Source organism: Sorex fumeus, unplaced genomic scaffold (genome assembly GCF_029834395.1).
Source record: "Sorex fumeus unplaced genomic scaffold, SorFum_2.1 ptg000006l, whole genome shotgun sequence".
In the NCBI taxonomy this organism is placed as follows: Eukaryota; Metazoa; Chordata; class Mammalia; order Eulipotyphla; family Soricidae; genus Sorex; species Sorex fumeus.
This window is the reverse complement of record NW_026606063.1, coordinates 56,483,057-56,508,247: the sequence shown is the minus strand read 5'-3', so window position 1 is coordinate 56,508,247 and position 25,191 is coordinate 56,483,057. Positions and strand designations below refer to the sequence as shown.

Here is a 25,191-nt window from a genome sequence, read left to right as displayed (position 1 = left end):
AAGTAAGCCCTGAGCACAATCAGATGTGACCAAAAAATGATGGGCAGAAAATAATAAAGCTTTTTGGAGATGTAATTTAGAACTTCATAAATGGATCTATCTAAGAATCTTGGCCTTACTGGGAAATCACATCCAGTTATACTTGGAGTTTAAGAATAAAACAGGCTAGAGGCAGAGTCCAGAGGTTAAGGCACTTGCCTTGCTTGGGCCACCTCAGTTCTACCACTGGCACTATATATGGTGCCCCAAACACCACTAAGGGTAAGCCCTGAGCACCGCCAAGTGTGCTTCTCCCTCAATTAAAGGACCATCCTGGGAATCCAGATAGGATGGAAGATGGACCTAATTTAATCCTACCATTCTGTATCTCCTGAACTACAGATGTATCCCTAGTGTTCCTGGCATTGCAGGGCCCAATAAGCACCATATGCTTGAGGCATAGCATTGAACACCATACCATTGGACAAGAGAATGGTACCCTGATCCCCTGAGCATTATTTGGAAAGATTTTCCCCAACCCCCTCAAAATGAAAGAAAGATCTCTCCTGTTGCTACATAGAGTGTGTATGGAACTGTTCAGTATGTTACTTGAACTTCTAGCTTGCACACTATGGTGAATTGTGGTACCTACAACAGGTAGTGGTGTGGATAGGAAGAAAATTAGGTATAGATATGCCTGGAATATGATGAATTTTGGGTGTATTACTTTGATGTTGATCACAAATCACAATCACAAATCATCCTGTTAATCATCGATTGCCTCGAGCAGGCCCCAGTAACGTCTCCTTCATCCTAGCCCTGAGATTATATTCAAGGATCTTTAGGAGAATGAGACCCATCATTGTTACTGGTATTTGGCATATTGGGTACGCCACGGGGAGTTTGCCAGACTCTGCCGTGTGGGCAGGCTACATTCGGTAGCCTGCCAGTTTGTCCAAAGTAGGAATGAGATAATAAGATGTTATAATAGGATGTCGCATGGTCGGGAGTGCGGCCGCGCGGTTCCGGGAGCTGGTTTTTATAGTCTCAGAGTCTTGGCCGCTGATGGGATTACACGGCGCCAGGGAGCCAGTTGGTGGGTGTGACCCCCGCCTACTGGAATTTGGAGGATCTGGGTGGAGGATACTCGGCCCAAATCCGAGTAGGCTTGGAGATCTCGGCCCCGGAACCCGCGTGACTTTGTCCCTCTGCCAGTACCTTCATGTGTGCGGAGAGTGGTCTCAGCATGGTGGTGGCTGGTCCTGGAGGTCTTTGGCTGCTGGAGCCCTGGTCGGGGCGGGGAGGAGAGCTCAACCCGCTCCCCTCCAAGGGGCCCCGGCAGCGAGGACAGTCAGGCACGGGGGCAGGAGACTGTTGATGTTGATGTCTCAGAAAAATCTATGCCTCAAAATAGATTTTCTCTTGACTCTAGACCTCTAACTCCATTGCTTCAAACAGCTAAAGTTCCCAGAGAAGCAATTGGAGCTCTGGCTCAAAGAGCCTGGAGAAGAAACATGTCTGGAAGTAATTTTGGGAATATCAGCACAAAAGCATTGATTGAAATCAATGGGAGAACCTAAAAAGAAAGCTTAGGAGACTCTGGGGAAGACCCATAGGCTGGTCTTACATAAGCTATATTATTCATCAGTCAGTTAAAAGAATCATTCTGTATTAGTTAAGCCTTTTTAAGAGGAAAATGTATTTTTGGAGTTTTTATTTCCAAACAAATGTAGAACTAAGATATTTCATTTGAAATTTGATCAATGTGTTTAGGATATTTTTAAGGTGCGGGTTCAAGCATTTAAAGAGGAATTTATAGGCTAATGGATAATACTATTCTATATATGAGCATATAAGATGTGAGAATCTTCTATTTTTCTGGGGTTCCAGTTTACTGGGGAAATTTACTACTTATTTTTCTGAAATAGATACCTGAGAAATAAGATTCAAGGTAAATTTGGCAGTTTAATAGAAATTATGAATAGCATTGGATTTTTAATGGCTACATTAGAGTTTAGGATTGGTTTTTATAATGCTCAGGATCTCCAGCACCAGGAGGATTACTCCATAGCTTAGAGGCCAGCCAGGCATTCTAGGGGAAAGGGCAGCTCAGATAGAGAAGGGAGCACCAAATAAAGGGTGTTTGGAGGATCCTCCCAGGAGGGGAGATACATGTTGAAAGTAGACTATGGACTGAACATGTTTGCCACTCAATGCCTCTTTTGCAGACCACAACACCCAAAAGGAGAGAGAGAACAAAAGGGAATGCCCTGCCACAGAGGCAGGGTGGGATGGGGGAGATGGGGGTGGGAGGGATATTATCCATGGTGGTGGAAAATGGGCACTGGTGGAGGGATGGGTATTTGATCATTGTATAATCGAAACCCAAGCACAAAAATTTGTACATCTACAACTGTACCTTATGGTGTTTCACTAATAAAAATTCAAAAGAAAACAGCAACAAGTCTCACAATGGAGACGTTACTGGGCTCGCTAGAGCAAATCAATGAACAATGGGAGGACAGTGCTACAGTGCATTTTCTTGTGAAGTAATTCCTTCCACAGTTACTTCATTGTTAACCTTGTGATTGTATGTGCAAAAAGTGTTTGTTTTATAAATTTGGCTGAATTTTTGATCAATCACATTGGAATTATATAATTTCTCCAGCAAAAAAAATAATAATGCTCAGGATCTCAGCAAAAAAAGAATGACTTCAACTATTTCAGCACTATCCTTCTTGTAATAGAATTCCAAATGCCACAAACTCTTTCACATCAATAATCTCCCTAATATCAACAGATTGAACTCTCCTGTCAAAAGACACAGAGTGGCTGGGTAGAAACAAAATCCAGTCTTCTGCTTACAATAAGCACACTTGAATTCACATGATTAAAGAGAGGTTCAAAGTAAGAGAATGAAAAAAATCATACAAGATAATGGTAGTATAAAAGCAGGGATGACTATATTTTAATCAGACCAAATATCACTGAAGCTGCAGAAGATAAGAGATAGAGATGAACTCTGCATGTTTTTAAGGGATAAAGGACTTAACTCTTACCAATATATATGCATCAAATTAAGGGTCAGCTATAAAAAGTACAGTAAGACTGAGAGATGTATTGAAGGCACCACAATAGAAAAGGGAGACTTAACACTCCACTCTCATATTTGACACTGACCAGACAGAACATAAGTAAAGAAAGAAGAGCTCTAAATTATGAATTAGAAGAGCTGGGGTTAACATATGTATGTGACCCTCTCTTGAAGAGCTGACTATGCATTCTTTTCTAGTGCATATGGAACATTATCCAGAATAGACCACGTGCTGGGGCATAATTCAAGTACCCATCAAGTTATAAAAATAGAAATCATATCAAATATTTTGTCAGACATCAAAATAATGAAGGTGGAAATTGACCATAAAAGGAAAGTGGGTAAAACTTTTTTAAACTGAATAACAAACTATTAAATTATTATTAACTTAAAGATGAAATAAAAGAAGGAATTAAAATTTTCATTGAAATGAATGAGAATGAAGATATAGATACCAATTCCATGCTAAAGGAGAAGTTCATTGCAGTACAGTCTTATATCAGGAAAGAAGAAAAAAGTCCAAATCAGTAACCTAATCTTACATCTGAGAAAAAAGATCAACAAATTAATTCCAAAATAAATAGGAGAAAGAAAATAATAAACATTAGAGCATAAATAAAAGACAAAACAATTAATTGTTAATGAAGGATTAATGAAAAAAGAACTTGTTTTTTTTTTGAAAAAATAAATAAGATTGACACGTCTTTAGTTATACCCATGAGGGAAAAAAGAAAAGCTCAGAGAAAGGGAAAAAAAATGACACCTTAAAAATATAATAACCATGAGGTTGCTATGCAAAACTTTATGCCACTAAACTGGAGAAGCTAGAAGATAAGAATGTATTTTCAGAATCTTGCAACTTTTCAATACTGAATCAGGAGGAACTAGAAAACCTAAAAAGATTAATCCTAAGAAAGAACACTGTCCTCCCGTTGTTCATCGATTTGCTCAAGCGGGCCCAGTAACATCTCCATTGTGAGATTTCTTGTTACTGTGTTTGGCATATTGAATACTCTTGGTAGCTTGCCAGGCTCTCCGAGAAAAGAGTAGCTGCCAGAACACTGCCAGGCATTTCCCTCACCAAATAATGGTCACGGTCCTCCCATTGTTCATCGATTTGCTCGAGCGGGTCCAGTAACATCTCCATCATGAGACTTGTTGCTACTGTGTTTGGCATATCGAATACGTCACCGGTAGTTTGCCAGGCTCTGCTGTGCGGGCGAGATATTCTCGGTAGCTTGCCGGGCTCTCCGAGAGGGGCGGAGGAATCGAACTCTAGTTGGCCTTGTTGACTGCATGCAAGGCAAATGCCCTACCTGCTGTGCTATTGCTCCAGGGCTGGAGTGATAGCACAGTGGTAGGGCATTTGCCTTGCACGCAGACAGCCCAGCCGAGCTGGTTTCGATTCCTCCACCCCTCTTGGAGAGCCCGGCAAGCTACCGAGAGTATCTCACCCTAAGAAAATTAAATCAAAATCTAAAGTCAACCCAAGAACAAAAATACAGGTCAAAAGACTTATCACCTACACACCTTAGCTCTTCCAAAATGCAAAGAAATAGGAATCCTTCCTAACAGCCTCTATGAAGTCAACAAAAGCAGACAGAGATATTAGTAAAAAAAGAAAATTTCAGCCAATACTTCTGATGAATATTAATGCAAAGATCCGCCACAAAACTTAGGAACTAATTTTAACTGCATCAAAAGGATCATCCACCCTGACCAAGTGGGTTTCACCCCAGAGATGCAAGAATGGTTTAGTATACATAAATCAGTTAATGCAATACACCGCCATGTAAACAAAAGGAAATACAAATATGATCTTATCAGTTGATGCAGAGAAAGTTTTTCTTAATTTTTATTAGTGAAACACCATGAGGTACAGTTGTAGACTTACAAATTTTTGTGCTTGGGTTTCAGTTATACAATGATCGAGTACCCATCCCTCCACCAGTGCCCATTCTCCACCACCACTGATCCCAGTATCCCTCCCACCCCCCTTACCCCCTACCCCACCCTGCCTCTGTGGCAGGACATTCCCTTTTGTTCTCTCTCTCCTTTTGGGTGCTGTGGTTTTCAAAAGAAGCATTGAGTGGCAATCATGTTCAGTCTATAGTCTACTTTCAACAGATGCAGAAGAAGTTTTTGACAAGATTAACATCCATCCATGTTAAAAACCTTTGAAAAGATAGATTATAAGGAATATCTCTAAAGATAGTAAATACCACATACAGTAAAGCCACAGCCAACATCATAGTCAATGGCAAAAACCAGAAAGCTCCCTGAGATCAGGCACAAAGCAAGAGTGCACACTTTCTCCACTTTTGTTCAAAATAGATTTAGAGATTGTCACTGTAGCAATTAAGAAAAAATAAATAAATAAAGAGAATCAAAGTTATCTAAATTAGAAAATAAGTTAAACCCAGATGACATAATAAACTACATGGAAAAAACTAAAAATCACACACACACACAAAGAGAGAGAGAGAGAGAGAGAGAGAGAGAGAGAGAGAGAGAGAAATTCTTAGAAGCAAAAAACCAATACAACAAAGTTGCAGACTACAAAATCAACACACAAAAAAAAATAGGTTAATTTCTATATGCAAATGGTAAACTAGGAAAGAGGTGAAGGACAACTCCACTTAATATATTGTCCACATGAAATGAGGTCTTATGTTATCACAAGAAAAATGTGATTTTTACAGTGTGGATTATGTTATTTAAAAAATATACATCTTTTTTACCTTTTCAAAAAGTGAAAATAAGTGTCCAAAAGTATCAAGTATCTAGGAATCAATTTAACAAAGAATGTGAAATACTTATATATCAGAAACTATAAGCTACTAATCAATGAAATAAAAGAGAACATTCAAGAATAGAAAAATATCCGTTTGTAAATTGTAAAAATGACCATTCTAGGGGTTGGAGCAATAGCACAGTGGGTAGGGCATTTGCCTTGCACGAGGCCAAACCGGGTTCGATTCCTGGCATACCATATGGTCTTCCAGGCACCCCCAGGGGTAATTCCTGAGTGCAGAGCCAGGAGTAACCCCTGTGCATTGGCGGGTGTGACCCCCTGCCAAAAAAATGAGTATTCTACCCAAAAATACTTAGTCGATTCAATGAAATTATTCAAAGACTTAGAAGAAATGCTACCAAAATTTGTGCGTAATAATAAAACTCTCGTAAAACTCAAATTAATTCTGAGAAAAAGATGAAAGATATTGCATTTCCTGGGTCCAGATAGTTAGTACAACTAGTAGGTGCCTGCCTTGTACACAGCCAACCCAGATTCAATCCCCAGTATACCATATGGTCCCTGAAGTTCTGCCAGGAGTGATCCCTGAGTACAAAGCCAGGAACCTTTGAATATCTCCATATGTAGGTCCCAAACAGAAACAAAAATACTTCATTTCCTGCATATGGTATGGTCATATATGGTAAAACACTAAAATGAAGGCAAACTTTCAGACCAATGGAATAGCATTGGAAACCCGGAGACAAATCCTTAAATAAATGTATAATTAATCTATGAGGGAAAAAAGGTGAATACTTGAAGTGTGAAGCAAGGAAAATCTTTTCAATAAATGGTGCTGGGAAATTTAGATAGCCAGATGCCAAAAAAAAAATGAGAATAGATTCTATTTTTCACACCATAAACAAAATTCAAATTAAAGTACATTAAAGAACTCAATATTAAACCAGAATACACAAAATACGTTGAGGAAAACATAGGACTATCAAGAACATGATTCTCAGAAGTGTCTGTAGTGGTTTGATTCTGTTGGTAAAAACAGCAAAAATAAAAATAGACAGGACTACATCAAATTAAGAATGTTTTGCATAGAAAGAGAAACTGTATAAAACTGAAAGTTACTCTACTAAATGGGATTAAATATTTGTACATTATACACAGAAAAAGGGCTAGTATTTAACCCTAAAAATGGTCAACAACAAAATACCAATAACCCTATCAAAAAATAGGGAGAGGAGATGAATAGACAGTTCTTCAAAGAGGACACATGGTCAACAGTAAGCATATGAAAAAGAGCTCATTGTCACTTGTTATCAGGGAAATGTAAATTAAAAAGACAATGAGACATCATCTCATGCAACTCAGAATGGCATATGTCAAAGAGATGAGAAGCAGCCATTGTTGGTGGGCAAGTGGTGGAAAAGGAGCCATCATTTATCATATCATCTGGCAGCCCAGACCCCCACCTGTGGAAGGGAGAGGGTGAGAGACAATGAAGTGCAGGATGTGGAACCCTCAAATAGGAATGGATCTTTATTCTTCACATAATGGGAATTTTTTCTAAAATGTAATATGTGTTTCCTAATTAAGAGTAAAGTCAGTTTATGATAGGAGATGTTAAATTATGTTAAGAATATTGCAGAAATCAACCACAGCACCCAAAAGGAGAGAGAGAACAGAAGGGAATGCCCTGCCACAGAGGCAGGGTGGGATGTGGGGGTGGGGGAATGGAGGGTGGGAGGGATACTGGGATCAGTGGTGGTGGAGAATGGGCACTGGTGGAGGGATGGGTACTCGATCATTGTATAACTGCAGAATTCAAATTACAAGAGAATATTGCAGAAATATTGCAGAAATCAAACTACAAGAGAGAAAACACACATAGAACAGGAATGTGGCTCTGTGGTTGATCCCTGCCTGGAGAATGAGGCCATGAGTTTGATCTCTGGCATCACCCCACATAAAGTGTGATCCTGGAAGATTCTCACCAAAGGTGTGAAATTGCAGGCATGTTGAAACCAAGGGTGCTACCCCTGATGAACACAACTGAACAGCATTACAAGCACCTCTGCCCACTGTGTGATCCCTGGTTATTACAACAAGGATGATAACAAGGTAGTTGATCACTTGATCACTTGACTTCCTGTTAATCCTTGAGTTGCTCGAGCGGGCGCCAGTAATGTCTCCATTTGTCCCCGTCACGTGCTAGTGTAGTCCAATGGCGTCTGTTCACTCTAGGAACATGAAGAGCCCCAAACCGATTGTTCATGATCTTGATGAATAAATCTGACCATCTGGTAGGTGGGCGGTCATACGGTCTTTTGACATCCTGTGAAATCCAATCGGTAACAGCTCTAGTCCAGTGGTCGTCTTTAAATCTCATTATGTGACCAGCCCATCTGATTTTTGATGCCTTGGCAAACGAGACAGCGTCCCTGATTCTTGATCGTCGACGGAGGTCGGAACTCTGGATTCTTTCTCTCATTTGAGTGAAACGTGATATTCCAAGCATAGCTCTTTCAATTCCTCTTTGGGAGACCCAAATAGCGTTCTCATCCTGTTTGCATAGGGCCCAGGTCTCTAAGGCATATGTTAATGCAGGAAGAACAGTGGAATCAAAGAGATGTGCCCGAAGCTGGAGGTTCTTCGTCCTCTTAGCTATTTCTTCGACACTCTTGAAGGCATTCCAAGCTGCTCTCTTCCTCCTGCACAGCTCAGGTGCCAGGTCATTTGTCATGTTGACTTCTTGACTTAGGTACACATAGCTGTTGCATTCAGAGATGGTCGTTCCATTGAGAGTGAATGGGGCGTCAGTAATGAGGCTGTTTCTCATAAACATTGTCTTCGTAAGATTCAGCTGTAGTCTGACCTTTCCACACTCACGGTTGAAGTCGACCAGCATTTGTGCTGCTTGGCTAATGTTTGGTGTTATTAAAACAATGTCATCAGCAAAGTGGAGGTGATGTAGTTGCTGACCATCTCTCTTCACTCCAATTCCTTTCCATTCCAGTCGTCTCATGATGTTCTTGAGGGTGGCACTGAAGAGTTTCGGTGAAATGGTATCACCCTGCCGAACCCCTCTCTTGACATCAATGATTACTTCTTTGTAGAATGGTGAGATCCTGGTAGTGAATCCATAATACAGCTCACGGAGGATCTTGATGTATTGAGCTTGATTGCCCTGATTGGCTAGGGCTTCAATGACTGCTTCCGTCTCAACACAATCAAAGGTCTTCTTTAAATCAATGAATGTTAGACAGAGTGGCATCTTGAACTCCCGAGAAACCTCAATGAGCTTGGTTATCGTGTGGATATGGTCGATGGTGCTGAATCCTTTGCAGAACCCGGCTTGCTTGCATGGTTGTCCTTCATCTAGTGTTCTGCCAATCCTATTTAGGATGACTCGAGTGAACAACTTGTAGATGACAGACAATTGGCAGATCAGGCGGTAGTTGCCAATGCCATGGATGTCTCCCTTCTTGTACAGTAGTACAGTCCTGCTGGTTTTCCATTGGGACAGAACCTTGCATTCAGCCAGGTAGCGTGTGAAGAGCCGAGTCAGCGTATTGATGAGTACTGACGGCAGGTTCTTCAGGTGTTCAGGTCTGACCTTGTCTGGGCTGGGTGCTGTTCGTTTCTTTACTGACGAAATGGTGTGTTGGATTTCAGAAGGGAGAACTTTGGGGACGACATATCCATCCTGTGGAATTTGGTATGTCGGCAAGTGGACATGGCTATCGAAGAGATTCGAGTAGAAGTCATGGATAATCTTCTCCATTGCTGTTCTGGAAGATGTGATAGATCCATCAGGACATCGGAGGGCAGTCATCTTGGTCTTGTAGTTGGCAAAGGACAGGCGGGCGTTACGAATACTTTTCCTGGCTTCTGCCGCATCTACCAGCATTTCTGCTCTTCTCTCTTTGAGGTCTTCCTTGATCGTATCTCTGCACTGCTTTGCGAGCTCGGACATTCTCTTGTGGTTGCTGAGGCATACGCCAAACCATGTTGGCGAATAAGCTCAAGAGTTTTCGAAGACAGGCGTTTTTTTTGTGGCTATCTCTCTCTTGGCGTTCCTTGCACAATCATGGAGGTGCTGAACCAGTCGATCATATTTCTCGTCAATGTTGTCAACAATGGCATCTTGCCATGTTGCCGCAATAGTGCCAAAGAGCTCCCAGTTGGTGGTTGTTCTGGGAGTTCTCTTCTTAAACTTTCCAGCCCTTTCTCCCCGCTCTGTGAAGTAGAATTTTGCATGAAGGAGATGGTGGTCCAATCCCGTTTGGAATTTTGGGACAACAGCGACATCGGTCAGGCAAAACCGTCGATTGATTATGATGTGGTCTATTTCGTTGTGGAATCGTCCACCAGGAGACTCCCATGTCCAATGTTTAGATTCGGCCTTCTGGAACTGTGAATTACCATGGATGGTCTTGGTCGACATGATGAATTCAGATAGTCTCTCACCCTATTTGTTCCATTCTAGGCCATGTGTCCCGATGTGAAGTTCTTCAGCTGATCTTCTCGGTCCTATCTTGGCATTAAAATCACCCACAATGATCTTGTAGAAGGTGTGGTCTTCTTTATAGAACTTCTCAAGCTCCATGTAGAACTTCTCAATTTCTCCTTCATTATAATTAGATGTTGGTGCGTAGACAACGAAGATAGAAACTGCCAGCAGTGAACCACATCTATTCAAATGTAAACGTTTGATTCTGGTTGTTAGGCATTCGAATGAATCAATGCTCATGGCCAAGTTCATGTTGACAGACCAGTGATCTTTTATTAAAACTGATGATGTTTTAGTAAAAGAGTTCCTTTTAATAAAAGGAGTTCCTATTTCCTTTCAACTTTCACCATTTCTTAACTTCAATATTCTCTAAGTATTACAGCAAGATAAAAGGCATAAGCAGATACAAATAAAAAATAAGTAGATACAGGCCTCCACAAGAAATCCAAGGGTAGTATTTGTGTAGGAGAGGATATTTCTGGAACAGTGATCCCTCAGGATGACTGCTGGTAAGCCTGAAGAAACAGATTTCTCACTTTCTCTGGAATTTTCAGTTCAGTGGAGTCCCCAGACTGCACTGCAGTTCACCTGTTGAACTGATCCAGCCTCAGGTTGCACTGTACAGAATCCAGCATCATCTGATGGAGAAATTAGGAGGCTAGGGAAACTAAGGCAAGAGCAGTTCAAGTGAGAGAAATGTCATAAGAAGCTGGGAAAGGACATTGACAAAGCCTGGGTGACCTTCACCAGCTGACCAATGTGAAATAATTTTAACAAAGTGTTGTAACTCAACACAACCAACCAGATGGGATATTATTTGCCTAATTTTTCTCACAAAAGAAACTCATTTTTATCAAGGTAACAGCATTATAATAAGTTTCAAGCAGACATTGTTATGTATTTACTTATAAATTTTATATATATATATTTACTATATACAGTATATGGGCCGGAGCAATAGCATAGTGGGTAGAGCATGCGGCCTTGCATGCGGCCAACCCAGGTTCGATTCCTTCACCCCTCTCAGAGAGCCCGGCGAGCTACCAAGAGTATTCTGCCTCCACAGCAAAGCCTGGCAAGCTCCCCATGGCGTATTTGATATGCCAAAAACAGTAACAACAAGTCTCACAATAGAGATATTACTGGTGCCCATTCAAGCAAATCGATGAACAACAGGTGGACAGTACTATAGTGCTACAGTGCTATATATTATGTAATTACTTATATATTATATATTTAACTATACATACTAATATTAAGTTCTTTACCAAGAGTCTGGATCTCTCCTTTTTTTTATTTAATTCCATGCAGGAGTTGTAAGGAAGTGTGTGAACCCTACCCAGGCACTGGTAGATTTCAGGTATGGAGACACCAAGGTTGTGCCCATCTCCTTCATCACACCTGTGGGAGGCGCCATGCCCTGCCCACTGCTCCAGGTACCTTCCCAGTGATCTCTTTCCTTCCAAATCACAGAGAAACCTACAGCCACTGTTAGACGCATTGCTCACTATCTGATTAATTTCCTGTGGAGGGCTTGCACTGAGGAAATGCTGCTCTTGAGCCTGCAGTCAGCTGATGTGAGACCTTGATGCAGGATACAGTTACACTTGGCCATGCGTTCCACCATCGACAGAGCTGCTGTGGACTCATCTGATTATAGTTCACAAAAGCTATGTTGTACTCGTCCACATACCTATCCTTATCTCTGCACTGAGGTCAGAGAGGAGAATATATCTGTTCTGTTTCTTAGGGAGTGTGAAGCAAGAGGAAAGCACCCATGGGGTGTCAGCTGGGGTGTCTATTGCCATCTGTCCAGCTAAGATATCTGTTTACTTTCCCCTGACACTGATCTGCTCAATATGACAAGTGGCAGACTGCAGAGAGTACAGTGATTCAGACCTTTCATGGTGTTCCTGTGAAACAAAGATTTCTTCAATCCAACCAATCTTTGCAAGATCTCCCTCCCAATACTACTCACTTTGTTACAAATTGTCTCCAGGTTCTTAATTAGCCAGGATGTCCTGCTAAAATGGGGTGACCCCAAATGATCATAAAATTCCAGGTGTGATCCAACAAATCAAAATTTTGAAATTGTTAACTCTTTTTTAATGAAATTGTTAACTCTTAACCTAAAAAATTAATAATAAGTTTAATATTACTACATGCTAGCCAGTTAGGGTTATTTTAAAAACTACATGAGTATATGATGTGCATGCAAACATTGGCTGTGAAATGTGTTCTCATCTGTAGGTTGGAGATTATGTATTTGCCAAAATTGTGACTCCCAATGGATTTGACTTCTATGTCCCTGCCATAGTCATAGCACTTCCAAATCAGAATGTGGCTGAAGATAAATTCTACACAGTTCTGAAATGCAACAACCGGAAAGTAAGTAGAAGTAATTACTTAAAAATAAAGTAGATTTTGGTAAAGAAGTTAACAAGTAAGTAGTAAGTAGCCCACAGCAGAAACTAGCTCTGTTGGCCTCTGCCTTTCCTCTTGGCAGTGCCTGAAGGTTTCCCTGACTGTATCCATCCCCACCCTCACCTCCACTTACTTGTGTTTGGTTCCTTCCATGGCACAACATAAAACCTGCCCTGGTCAGACCTCAGTGGCTACCTGATTTCTCCACCAACCGGCTTTAAGCTTTTTGCCACATTGGCTATAGGGGACTCTACCCCACTCCCATTCCTAATGTCATCAGTGTTCTCACAACTTGTTCCCACACTGACTGCCCTGCTTCTGCTTTGGGTTCTCTGCTGGTCGTGTGTGTGTGTGTGTGTGTGTGTGTGTTTCCCTGGGGGGAAATGTGTTTCTCCATTTACAAATATGATTCTATCCATCTCTGAACTGCCTAATACCCATCCCCAATCCAGATATGCTTTTTTCATCAGCCTAAAGGAGGCACACAGTGGGTCCCAGCCTCACCATCACCTGCCCTGGGAGTGTGGAAAGGCACATTGCTTCCCAACTGAGTCCCCACACTCTCACACTTTCAGGCTTGTCCTCCCCTCTTCTTCCCACAAATACTTCTGTCACTCCAAAGAGTGTCCAAGTGTGACTTCCTGCTAAGCCCATTCTGTCCTGCCCAAGGTCATTCCCTGCCAACAATATGATGCACTTCACTGCTGGCTTCCTTGCCAGGATCCCAGTTCCTTAAAGACAGAGGCTGAAGGGCTGAAACCTTTAATCTTTGTACTTCTGGCACAGCCCCTGGTGAAGAGAAGATTTTTAGCTGCTTCTATAGTTACCCAAATGAATGATGCCTCTAAAAACTTATGCTGTTTGATGGGCTGCTTATATGCCAAGAAAATAATTGGTGCATGAAAACTAACAGAAAACAAAATATTGGTGGCTAAATCCAGAAAGATAACTCAATAGTCTACAGCACAGGCATTGCATGTAGGAAACCCAGGTTCAGTCCCAGCACTGCATAGTTCCCTGAGCACTGCAAGGAGAAATACCAGGATACCACTAGTTGTGATCCCAAAACAAAACATTCATTGAATGCTCAGAATGTACCCACTGAATGTTTAGAGTACTTTGAGTGTATATGATAACAGTCCTCATTTCTTATACAGAAACTGAAGCAAAGAAGTTAAGTAGCACACTTGTTTGTAATAGGATTTCATCCTATTACAATCTTGCTCATGACGTGCATGCAAAACTTCCATGCCTGTCTGCCTAATGTCAGAATAAAACATCCATTAATTCTTAACAATTGCTTGAGGTAGATCCCTGAAGGAGGTCCATGGTCAGTTAATCTTAGAATTCAGTCAAAGAGTAGAGACTGTCAGGACTAGTGGCCCTGAAGCACTGAATCTTGATAGAAGAAGAATGGGAGAGTCCCACAAATTCAGGGCATATCTCTGACAGTATTGCAGCTATCTGGTAACAGGAAGGCAGCAAACAGAGAGGGCAGATAGAGGTTATATTCTGACCTATTGTGTTGTTCTGGACTGCTACAAGGCGAGAAATGAGAAAGGAAACCAAGGAACATTTCAAGAGATGTTCCTGGGTCTATCCCTTGGGTGTGTGGACAGTTGGCACAGGATCCCTAAGGCAGATACTTAGATCCAGGAATGACTTTGAAATTTACCGTCAGAGACAATAGTGGCTGAAGGATGGATATGTAAATAATAGGAGTAACTGAGGGAGACTTATGGGTTTTGTTGGGCAAGGGGTGGTAGTCCAGGAATGAGATGACCAAGACTGAAATAAAAGTGAAAAGGAAAATAGCTATTGGGGGGAAGGAGGAGAAAGGTGTAGAAGTGCTAGGAGGGCTGCATATTATTGTAGACATGAACTTAGCAAGTGATGCAGGAGAAATGACAGGGACTGGCATTTTATTCACCATGACCTTGATGATCAAATTAGGTCCCAAGTTCAAAATGGTGTGTACGTCACCCTGAATGGACAATGGCTAGTGCCTTACTTAGGATGTTATATCCGTATGATGAACATTTCTGACTTGTATTAAGTCAACTATTTTAACATTATTGCAGGAATTTTGCCCTCGGAGTTCACTTATTAAAATCAGCCAAAACAAGTATGCTCTCTGTTGTTCTCACATAAAGTCACCCCCACTTCAGGACTACATGAAACCGTAAGTAGACTCAGCTTTGAATTCCCTGAATTTTATTTATTTGAACTTGTTTAATTTGTTTCTGAGTTGAGCCTGATCTCTAAATTCTGGGGGAGGAACGCAGAAGTGGATGACTTCCTAGTAGGATTGCTAGTCCTTCAATATCACACCTTCTACCTGCTGCTTGTCTTTTTGGTTCTAATATCAAACCCAACATGATTTTACTGGCTATTTAGAAAATCATTCAAGTCAATGGTGTATCTGCAGAAGTTTTATTCATAAGCATCCATTCTAGAAAGCAAAAATGAGGGTAAGTTGCAGTTGGAGCCAGTTTTTCATCTGACTCTCTCCTTTAGCTAACTTGCCTGTTCTCAACTTAATGTGTATGTTGGGGCCAAGGGGCAGAAAGAGGAGCGGTTCTCACTGACTATGATGAATATATTTTCACTGGAGGCAGTGGGGTTGCTTAAAGCAAGAAGTTGAGCCAAAACAAAGTCAATAAAGAAACATTGACACCTGGAGAGAGGCAAAACCCAAGTCCATGGGACCAGCAAGGGACATGATGGTTGTTTGGAGCCATGATCTTGGAGCTAAGGTGAATTTTGAGAAAGGATTGGGGCACTTCCATAAAACATTTTAGTACCTCTGGAGTTCATGGATAGTCTGTAAATGGCAGCTTTCATTGTCCTTGGTAGAGAAATCCTTAGAGACATTCTTGCCTAACATACCCTTTTTGTCATGTGCTTCATCTCATCCAAGGCAGCTCTAGAGGCCCATCCCACTGCCGGGATTCTGCTCATGATCCCAATTCTTCCTGCCTCTCTCCTTAGCTCCTCACATTTGAGTCCTTTACTACAGCAAACACCTATAACACACATGTGCACACACACAGAGATCCTGATTAAATAAACCTCACCTCTCAGTGGGATCCTACAACTTTCCTTACCTCTCTCCTAGGTGTCCCGTGCATCATGACTGTATCTCTCCCCTCTCCTGCCTCTTTTGAACACTCTAAGCACTGGGTATTGAACTCACCACTCACCCTCTACAGAAACTGTCTCCAAAAGTCCACTCAGGAGCTCTCACACACTCATACCAATAAACTCTGGCTACACTGACATGATCTCTCAGTTGTGTTTGACAGTCAACCAGTCCCTCCTTTCTCATTCCCTCACTATGCCTGCAGAGCTTTCTCTTCTCCCCTGATCTCCTCCCTCCCTGCTGATTTTGCCCACACCCGTAGCTAACAAGACTCTTGTGCCAAGATCCTTAATGTAAACGACAGATCAGATCTTCATCTCTAACCATGATTGCTCCTATAGCCTGATATCAGAACTAGAGTGAGGCATGACATGGGATCTATAGAAGCTCCTCCGTAATTTGGACTTGCAATCATACTTGCTATCTCCAGTGGAAAGAACACTAGGAATGAAGGAAGCCCCAGGAGGTGTGTACCCCATGCCTACCCTTCCCATTACACCTTGTGACTGTGGGAAGGTCACTGGTTGTCACAGAGCCTGTACCTCGTCCTCAGATAAGCGTAATGGAAAGATTGAAGATGGTCGTGGTCTTTTCTTATATCAAGCAGGTACTTTTCCCTTGCTGGGAATCATTTCATTTCTAGCCGTCTCCCAGTACATTTGACTGTACAGAATCTTAAACTTAATTTAGCCTAACACTGAAATCCAAGTTTCCTTAAACCTGTCCCATCTCCTCCTTCCCTATAGGTTCCATCTTTGTCTTGGACAGAGCTGTCCAAACATAAATCTGGAATTCTTTTTGACTTCTCCTTGTCCTTCACCCTCTACACCCATCAGTCCCCAGTGATGCTGATCCTAAATCATTAGTATTACTCAGTTCTTCTGGACCTGAGCTGCTCTGTTCGTCAGACCTTCTCTTTATTGAGGCCCTTGCCTCTGGCCTCCTCCTGCCACTCTCCAGCCATCTTGCAAGACTTGGGCTGCACTCTTCCTCACCTGTACAGCCGCTCTTGTTCTTCCCCGTACCTTCCTAGGAAATATTTCGTTAGGCATGATTATTGAAATGCTCTGTGTGTTATGGTTCCTCAATATTTTATCTCGGAATATGTGTTTAAAGCCAGATGAGACTAATCACTTTAAGTTCCAGGAAAGTCAATGGGCCTCTAAAGGTGGCTCTGAGATCCCAAAGAGCAAAAGTACCCTTCCCTTGATGTGTAATTATGTTGTATGAAAAAAATGTGGTCATAGTTTATCCGTTAGCCCTGCCCTGAAGGTCCAGGCTCTTGATATCATCACAGGAAAGAATTCAAGATCAAACTATACAAATAATGTGTGAAAAATAATTTATTAAAACAGTGCCTGGATTTAAGAATCACAGTGCAAGCATAATCTAAAGAGGGTTGGCTTTATTTTTTTAGTAATACAGATAGTTTACTAAAAGTAAGAGTACATTCTCAGACAAATTACAGGCATACTCTAGAGAATAATAACTTTCCCACACAGATTTTTTTTAATTTTATTGAATCACCATGAGATAATTACAAGCTTTCATGTTTGGGTTACAATCACACAATGATCAAACACCCATCCCTTCACCAGTGCACACTCCTCACCACCAATCTCCCCAGTATACCCCGCCTTCCCAACCCTCCCCCTGCCTCCATGGCAGACAATATTCCCCATACTCTCTCTCTACTTTTGGGAATTATGGTTTGCAATACAGACACTGAGAGGGACGGGAACTGAGATGGAGTGTGTGCACCAATAACATCCCACACAGATTTCTAGGATGTATAGGTATAGAAATGGGGCAGGTTAACAAGGGGCAGAACATGCATAGGATACCTGAAGATGGTGATTTCTCAGTGTCAACACAGCATCCAGATTCTAACCACACCAGGGTAGACATGGCAATTGCAAAATGTCCTGGTACAGAGAGTTGTGATTTTTTTTTAAATCATGTGAATGTTTCCAATTTTCGGCTTCTAGCCTTTGTAACTTAGTGACTTTGTTAGCAGAAACATTCCAAGCTTCCCAGCTTTGTGAGCATACTTAAGAGAAAAGCCTGATCAAAGATGGAATGGAGAGGTCATGTTGGCATGTTCAAGGACAAAGTACAATAGAAACTGATCCTGTAACACATAGATGCTTTAGGGAATTACAGAATGTTGTAGTTGTTAAACTTTGCATGTATGTACCAGAGAACATTTTTCTATGAGACACAAAGTTAATTTCTCTCCTTATCTCAGGAAGTTGTAGATTTCATTTACATTTGCAATTTTCTGTCTCCATTTAAACTCTGTGGTTTTGGGAATGTGATTATAGATATGGGTGTGAAGACCCTATTTTTCCAGGGTTTAAATGTAATTTGGGTCTGTAAAGAGATCCAAATTCCTATTACGTAAATTAGCCCTTTTTATCTTTTTTCTAGCAGTTTAATACTTTTCCATCTAATCATTTGGGTTTAGAAGTATATATCTAAAGATAAATTATAAGGCTTACTACTCCTCTCTTCACTCAGTGCATTTCGCATTGTCTTCATGACAGCAGCAATATTAAGTGATGATTGAGGCTCCAAGATTCAACACTGCACAGACGTTACATTAGATGAATCACTTTCCATGGTTTTATCCAACCACTATACTCTTTTTCCCCAACATGGAGCTGTGCATCCAAAATCACTGAACCTCTGTCATGACCTCCCTCAGAAACCCCATTTCCTCTTCTGGAGCAAAGCCTGGAAAGCAAGTATCCCTGCAATAAACTCTGTCTCTGAGATTCCTATATTCTCTACAGGAACAATGGATATTGCCTCTTTTCAAACAATACACCATGGTGCCCTTAAACTTTGGGAAGAGATAAAATGTCACAATTCTTAATACAGAGGGCCAGTGGTAGTCAATCCGATTGCGTGTCTTGTTATAATCATTCTCTCCATCTCTGCACTGTCAGTTGTTAAAATCTAGGACTTTCTTGGTCCTCCTCAAACATCTATTTGGTGCCTACCTTATATGTCTTTCTCTTCTGTATGAACACTGTCACACTGTCCTCCCGTTGTTCATCGATTTGCACGAGTGGGCCCAGGAACGTCTCCATTTTGAGACTTGTTGTTATTGTGTTTGGCATATCGAATACATCAAGGGTAGTTTGCCAGGCTTTGCCGTGTGGGCAAGATACTCTCGGTAGCTTGCCAGGCTCTCTAAGAGGGGTGGAGGAATTGAACCCAGCTCGGCCGGGCTGGCTGCACGCAAGGCAAACGCCCTACCACTATGCTATTGCTCCAGCCTCTCTTCTGTATGTTCTAGATAAACTCGCTGTTAAAGAGATACTTACGGGGAAATGTGGCCTTAGAAAGAATCTGGGCAATCTAATAAAAATTAAGCAAGCGAGGTGGGATTTGACCCAAGGAGAGTATAAAGTTGGTTCCCAGCACTATATTTCGCACAGTGGAACCAGCTGTTTCTGAAGAACCAATGGAGCCATAGAGCCTGACTTCCCCCAGCCTGCACGTGCACACACACACACACACACACACACACACACACACACAGTTGCACAGAGTTTTGTCCTGTTCCTCGTAAAATTTAACCAAATCCGTAACCTAAACCAAATATGATGGCCTCTCATTATCTGTATTGCAAACCGTAATACCCATAAGTAGAGAGAAAGAAGAAAATTGTCTGCCATCGAGGCAGGAGGAGGGGTGTGACAGGGTGGAGGGATACTGGGGACATTGGTGGTGAAAAAATGTACACTGGTGGAGGGGTGGGTGATTGATCATCGTATGACTGAAACTCAAACATGAAAGTTCTACAACTGTAGCTCATGGTCATTCAATTAAAAAAAATGTGTAACCTAAAACATTAGGATATATAATATAACTGAGTTTTGGAGAAAAGAAACCTGGCTTGGTGGCGTTCTAGGCATACTCACAGTGAATGGTCTCTGGCTGGAAGTCAGAGCAACCAAGGCCACCTGCCCTTATACAAAGCACATTTTGGCAGAGTGAGGGTGGGGGGGAGTGAAGATGAACATTCACCAGATCCATAGGTGCCCTACTCTTGCCCCTTCCTCCCCTTCTCCCACAAGGGGAAATTTCCTTGTAGAATATCTTGAACTTGGTAGACTGACATCTGCTTGTTTCTGTAAAGGATCTTCCTTGTTCAAAATCTCAGTCAGAGGGGCTGGAGAGATAGCACAGCAGGTAGGGCATTTGCCTTGCACGCGGCCAACTCAAGTTCGATTCCCAGCATCCCATATGGTCCCCTGAGCACTGCCAGGAGTGACTCCTGAGTGCAGAGCCAGGAGTAACCCCTGTGCATCGCCAGGTGTGACCCCCAAAAAAAATCTCAGTCAGATTGCTCTATGCACAGATACATGAAGAGTCCTGGGTTCAGTTCCCATCACCACACGGTTAGGAGCACCAAGTCAGGAGTAGCCCCTGAGCACTCACTGTGGTCCAAACCACCACCACCCACACACACATACAAAAGTCTGACTTTTACTGTAATTATGACACTTGTGTAGCATAGTTCACATAATTTAAAAATTTAAAGCAAAAGGAATATAGAAACTATATTCAACTTATCCTATTATAACATAATTCGCATTCAAAAGTAATCATTATATAGATACATATATATTCTTTTTTGAGTATTTTCACTGTTATTTTTTCTCAACATAAAATTTTTTGTTTCTCCTTACCAGTTCAAAAAAACAAGTTTCCAAATATGAAAAAGGTGACAATTGGACTCGAATTTTCCATTTCCCTGAGATAACTGTTAACAGTCTGGTGTAGAGGTTCCCAGCCATCCTTACAAAGGCATACTCTTAATAACAAAAGCGAAAATGTGGCATGCCTCCCATTTTATAACTCTTCCCATGTGATAGCTTACCACTTGCCTTTCATGTGATGGGGACACCTTTTATTTCATTATCACCTGCTTAGAATCTCATTATTCATGTGAACTGTATGTTCCTAATGCCCTCCTGAGAGCTGGACAAACCCACCAATGCTTCTTGGTCCTTACTGCTCTTCTTCTTAGCATCCTTACCCAATCTGAAATATGAATGAACTTTACCTGCTGTCTTTCCAATAGACCATAGGCCACACTTGTGCCTCACTTTTTAGGTGTTTTTGGTGCACCTATTTAGGTGTTTTTAGTGTACCACGGAAACCCTTTACTTCTCACTCCCTCCCAGTTGCTGTTATTTTTGAAGATGTGAACAGGTCATGAACAGGTTATGTCCAAGGCTAACCCATGGGAAATATAGGAAAACTCTGAAAAGAAAAATAGAATGCACTCCATAGTCTGCCCCGGAGAAACATACAGCAGGAATTGTTGGTGCTCATGTGACAACCAAAATTTTATATTGAGCAGAATCACTAGGGTAGTCTTTTAGCGTGATTTTTCAGATGAGCCTGTAAAAGACACAGAGTTTGCACAATTACACAGGAACAGGACTTGTACTTAAAGTGAATTTTGTTTATTGCCTCCCAGAAAGCATTTCTCTAGTCTTACTGCTGTTTCTCAGGACGCTTTTCTACTATGGTAAAATATAGCACTTGAGTAGTTTTAAAATTCATAAAATTCAAATGTATTGAATTCATGCACGATTGTGCCACAATCACCATCATCCAGCTCTTGAAATGTTTTTCATCATGTCAGACTGAAAGTCTCTACCCATGTAACACCAAATCTCTATATCCTGTCCATACCTCAACCCCTGGAAATGACCATTTTAATTTCTAGCTCTCTGAATCCAACAATTCTAGGGACCTCATATAAGTGAAATCATATAGTCCTTTTCCTTTTGTTATATTTCATTTTACACCATGTCCTCAAGTTTTATTCATATTTTAGCATATATCATAATTTGCTTTCTTTCCTTATGATTTTGACTATGCACCCAGAGGTAGAGTTGTTGTATTATATGTAAATTCTATTTGAAATATTTGGGGGAACCGTTGTCTGTTTTTCATGGCAGTGCAATCATTTTACAGTCCCACCAACAATGCATAATGTTTTCCATTTCCTCACATCCTTGTCAGCACTTACTTTTATAGTTTTGTATTTGGTTTTCCTCATTTTCATCTTCTCTCCTCTACTCCTCTACACCCTTCTACTCTTCCTCCTCCTCTTTTATTATTAATAATAATTGTCTGGATGGGTGTGAAGTGATAAGGTTAATGTTTTCATCTCTCTTAGGAACTACCACCTGAAGCATCAACCGAATCTTTGAAAAATATCACATGTGGTGAATATTGATCCTGTGAAGAGAGGGATTGATGATGGATGAGTTCTTTCAAATTAACTATATTTCCCCACTCCATTAACGTTTTACTTTGATAACTTTCAAACAGCCTGAAACAGAAAAGATCAAAAGATATTCAGAATGAAGACTTGGGTGATCAATGTGGCAGTTTCTGGTTATGGAAACAAAATAAGATTTAATAACAGGTAGCTGGTATCCTTAAGTTGATCTCAGGGCCTTGATGAAGGGGAAGTGCAGAGATGGTGTACCATGATGGCATGGTTGAAATGAGATTGCAGTATCCTAGAAATACCTTATTTGAGGAACAGTAAGTGTATCTGAATAAATTGCCCAATATATTTTTATTTTTTGTCTACCCTGTAACCAACATTTTCCTATTTCCCCAAACCTTCAGCCCAAGTAAATTATCATTGTACTCTCTGAGTCTGTGAGTTTGCTCTTTTAGACTCAATATTATTGTACATTTGTATTTATGTGTTGGCCTTTCTCCACTTAACTGTTTCACTTAGCTTAAATAACTTCAAGGTCTATCCACGTTGTAACAAATGGCAGGATTTCCTTCCTCCTTGTTACAATTAAATAACTGTGTATAGTAACTGATATATATTGTGAATATATAGATATACTTTTTTATCTTTTAATTCATTTATGGATGTATTTTGATTGTTTGGATATTGTGAATAGTGGTGCAATGAACGTTGGGTGAAGTTTCTCTTTGAAATAGCACAAGTGGGATTACTAAATCATATGGATTTTCTGTTTTTAATTTTTTGAGACATCTTCATACTGTTTCTCTTAGTGGCTATACTAGTTTATCTTCTCACAAAGAGGTTTGTTTTCTTCATGTCCTTTTTGCCTCATCTTTTTAATAGTAATTCTATAAATGATGTGAAGTGGTATTTTGTGATATCTTTTATTTTGATTTTCTCAATAACTAGTTGTTTTGATAATTTTAAACATAATTTTAGCCATTTGAATATCTTTAGGAAAATGTCTATTCAGGTCCTCAGACCATTATTTAATAAAATTATAAATCAGTTTTGTTCTCTTGAGCTTTGGGTCCCTTTACTCCTTTATCTGAAAAATGTTTTGCATGCATTTTCTCTTCCTCTTTCCCATGTAGTTTGATCTTGTTTAAACTCTGCAAAAGCTTTTGGAATGTGGTGTCTTTTCCTTTGTTGATTTTTTGCTTTTGTTGCTGTGTTTTGATGTTATGAATCAAAAAACATTGCTAGGACCAATATCAGGGAATTTCCCCTACATTTTTTGATTCTTAAATGTCAAGTTATTTGTTGTGGGTGGTATATCTTTGATACAGTTTTATTCTTTTGCATGTCAGTTCTCACACACTTTTTGTTATAAAGGACTATCCTTTCCCCCATTGCATGTCTTTGATTCTTTTGTTAATTATTACCAGATGTACAGCATGTACAGCATATATTCTAAATTCTAATTCCAGCTCTATGGCTTTATTCTGATTTCTTAGTTTTATCAATTAAATTTGGATAAGGATCATTGTGGAGTTTGGGATATTTTTCTCATATTTCAGCACAACAGGAATGAATTAGGCTTTTATGTGGCTAGACTGATCATACAGGGCTAGAATTGGGGGTTAGCACTTGAGATCTCTGGGCTGTTAGTTCTTCCCTGACAAGGTGAGAACCCAGGTTCAAAAGGTTAGGTTTCTCAGGCTGTGTGAAACACCCAAGTACCAAATGTCAATGGGAATAAACTAAGTGGACTAAAGCTCCGTACAAACTATCAAAGGCCCACATGATCCTGAGCTTCTATTACATAGAAGGAAGGATAGTGGACAGAGAGCTAAGAAACAACCATAAATCTAGCTTGAATATCTGTGTGGAGATGTAGCCATCAAGACATGACTAACTCTCTCTCTCTCTCTCTCTCTCTCTTTCTCTCTGTCTCTCTCTCTCTCTCCCGCTCTCTAGCAAGGACACAGACTCAAATAATTCTACCTTACTAATTTATCCACTTAAAGAAGTTGAGTCTGAAGAGTTACAAGAGCTAAAACATAAGAACAGTAAAAAGGAGAAAAAAAAAAACCACCAAGAGGCTGCCTCTGCAGGAGACAGTGTCTTTGGACTCAGACAGACATCTGCAAGAAATCAAGTCCCAAGAGTCCTACATCAGGAGCCACCACAAATGCAGAGTGGGAGAGAAAAGACATTTTTTTCCAGAACAACCTGAAATCTGTCTCAATGATAGTGCCTCTGAGATCATTCCCCAGTTTCCGGGCCAGTTTAGATCACAGTACTGCAAAAACTCTAACATCCTGAATTAACACTGACATCCACTTCCTCCAAGAAACTTCCCAGCCCAGGTTCTAGGAGTCAACCAGCCATGCCATCTCTGTGCCTCACCTCCAGCTGCCAGCCCTGTTGGCATAAACCACCCTTAGCAACAAAGGGCTGAAACCTTCAACAAGACACCCTAAAGCAGTCTAGTGGCAATTTATATTTAAGAGAGTCAGCGTTCCTCCAGAGCTGCTTAGAGCTCAGCCAGCCAACACTGTTGAACTAGTGCCTCTGCTCTGGGCAGGTAAGACTGCTTTCACCTATGTTTTTCCTTCTTGTCAGAGGAATGGAAGCCTTGCCCTCCCCCACTCAATCGCCTATGTGGAAGCTCATTGTTATCTCCCTGACCATTCCTGATCCTATTCTTTCCCTTACTCTTACAAAACTGTGCTCGATCTGCTCGATCTTCTGGTAGATTCCTCACATCCAGAAGTTTAATCTCCCAAATTTCTGAGAGGCCTTCAGATTTGTTTGAAGTCAATGTAATCATAATCCAAGATTGCAGTTTTATTTTAAATTCATTAACTCTTCTGAAGTAGACTCTTTTATTGCTCACTGTTAGAATGAAAACTGAGACTTAGTAACTTGTCTGATAGCTGCATAGCTGAACATTCTTGAGTTCACTATTTTCTGGTAATTTTTTTTAATTAATCCCTTGCTGATTGTTTTTGTCTATAGTTTGTTGTAGGTACTTATAATTGAG

General features: G+C 40.8%; 1 protein-coding gene across 1 annotated transcript in view; it reads left to right on the top strand.

The window, feature by feature from the left end:
- VWA3B (von Willebrand factor A domain containing 3B) overlaps window positions 1-24,475 on the top strand; it is a 226,006-nt gene extending 201,531 nt beyond the window's left edge. Inside the window, 5 exon segments of the mRNA XM_056129028.1 lie at window positions 11,644-11,768; window positions 12,583-12,720; window positions 14,838-14,938; window positions 24,123-24,216; window positions 24,218-24,475. Of these exon segments, the coding sequence (XP_055985003.1) occupies window positions 11,644-11,768; window positions 12,583-12,720; window positions 14,838-14,938; window positions 24,123-24,216; window positions 24,218-24,475 (716 nt within the window).
- The last annotated feature ends 716 nt before the right edge of the window (window positions 24,476-25,191 follow it).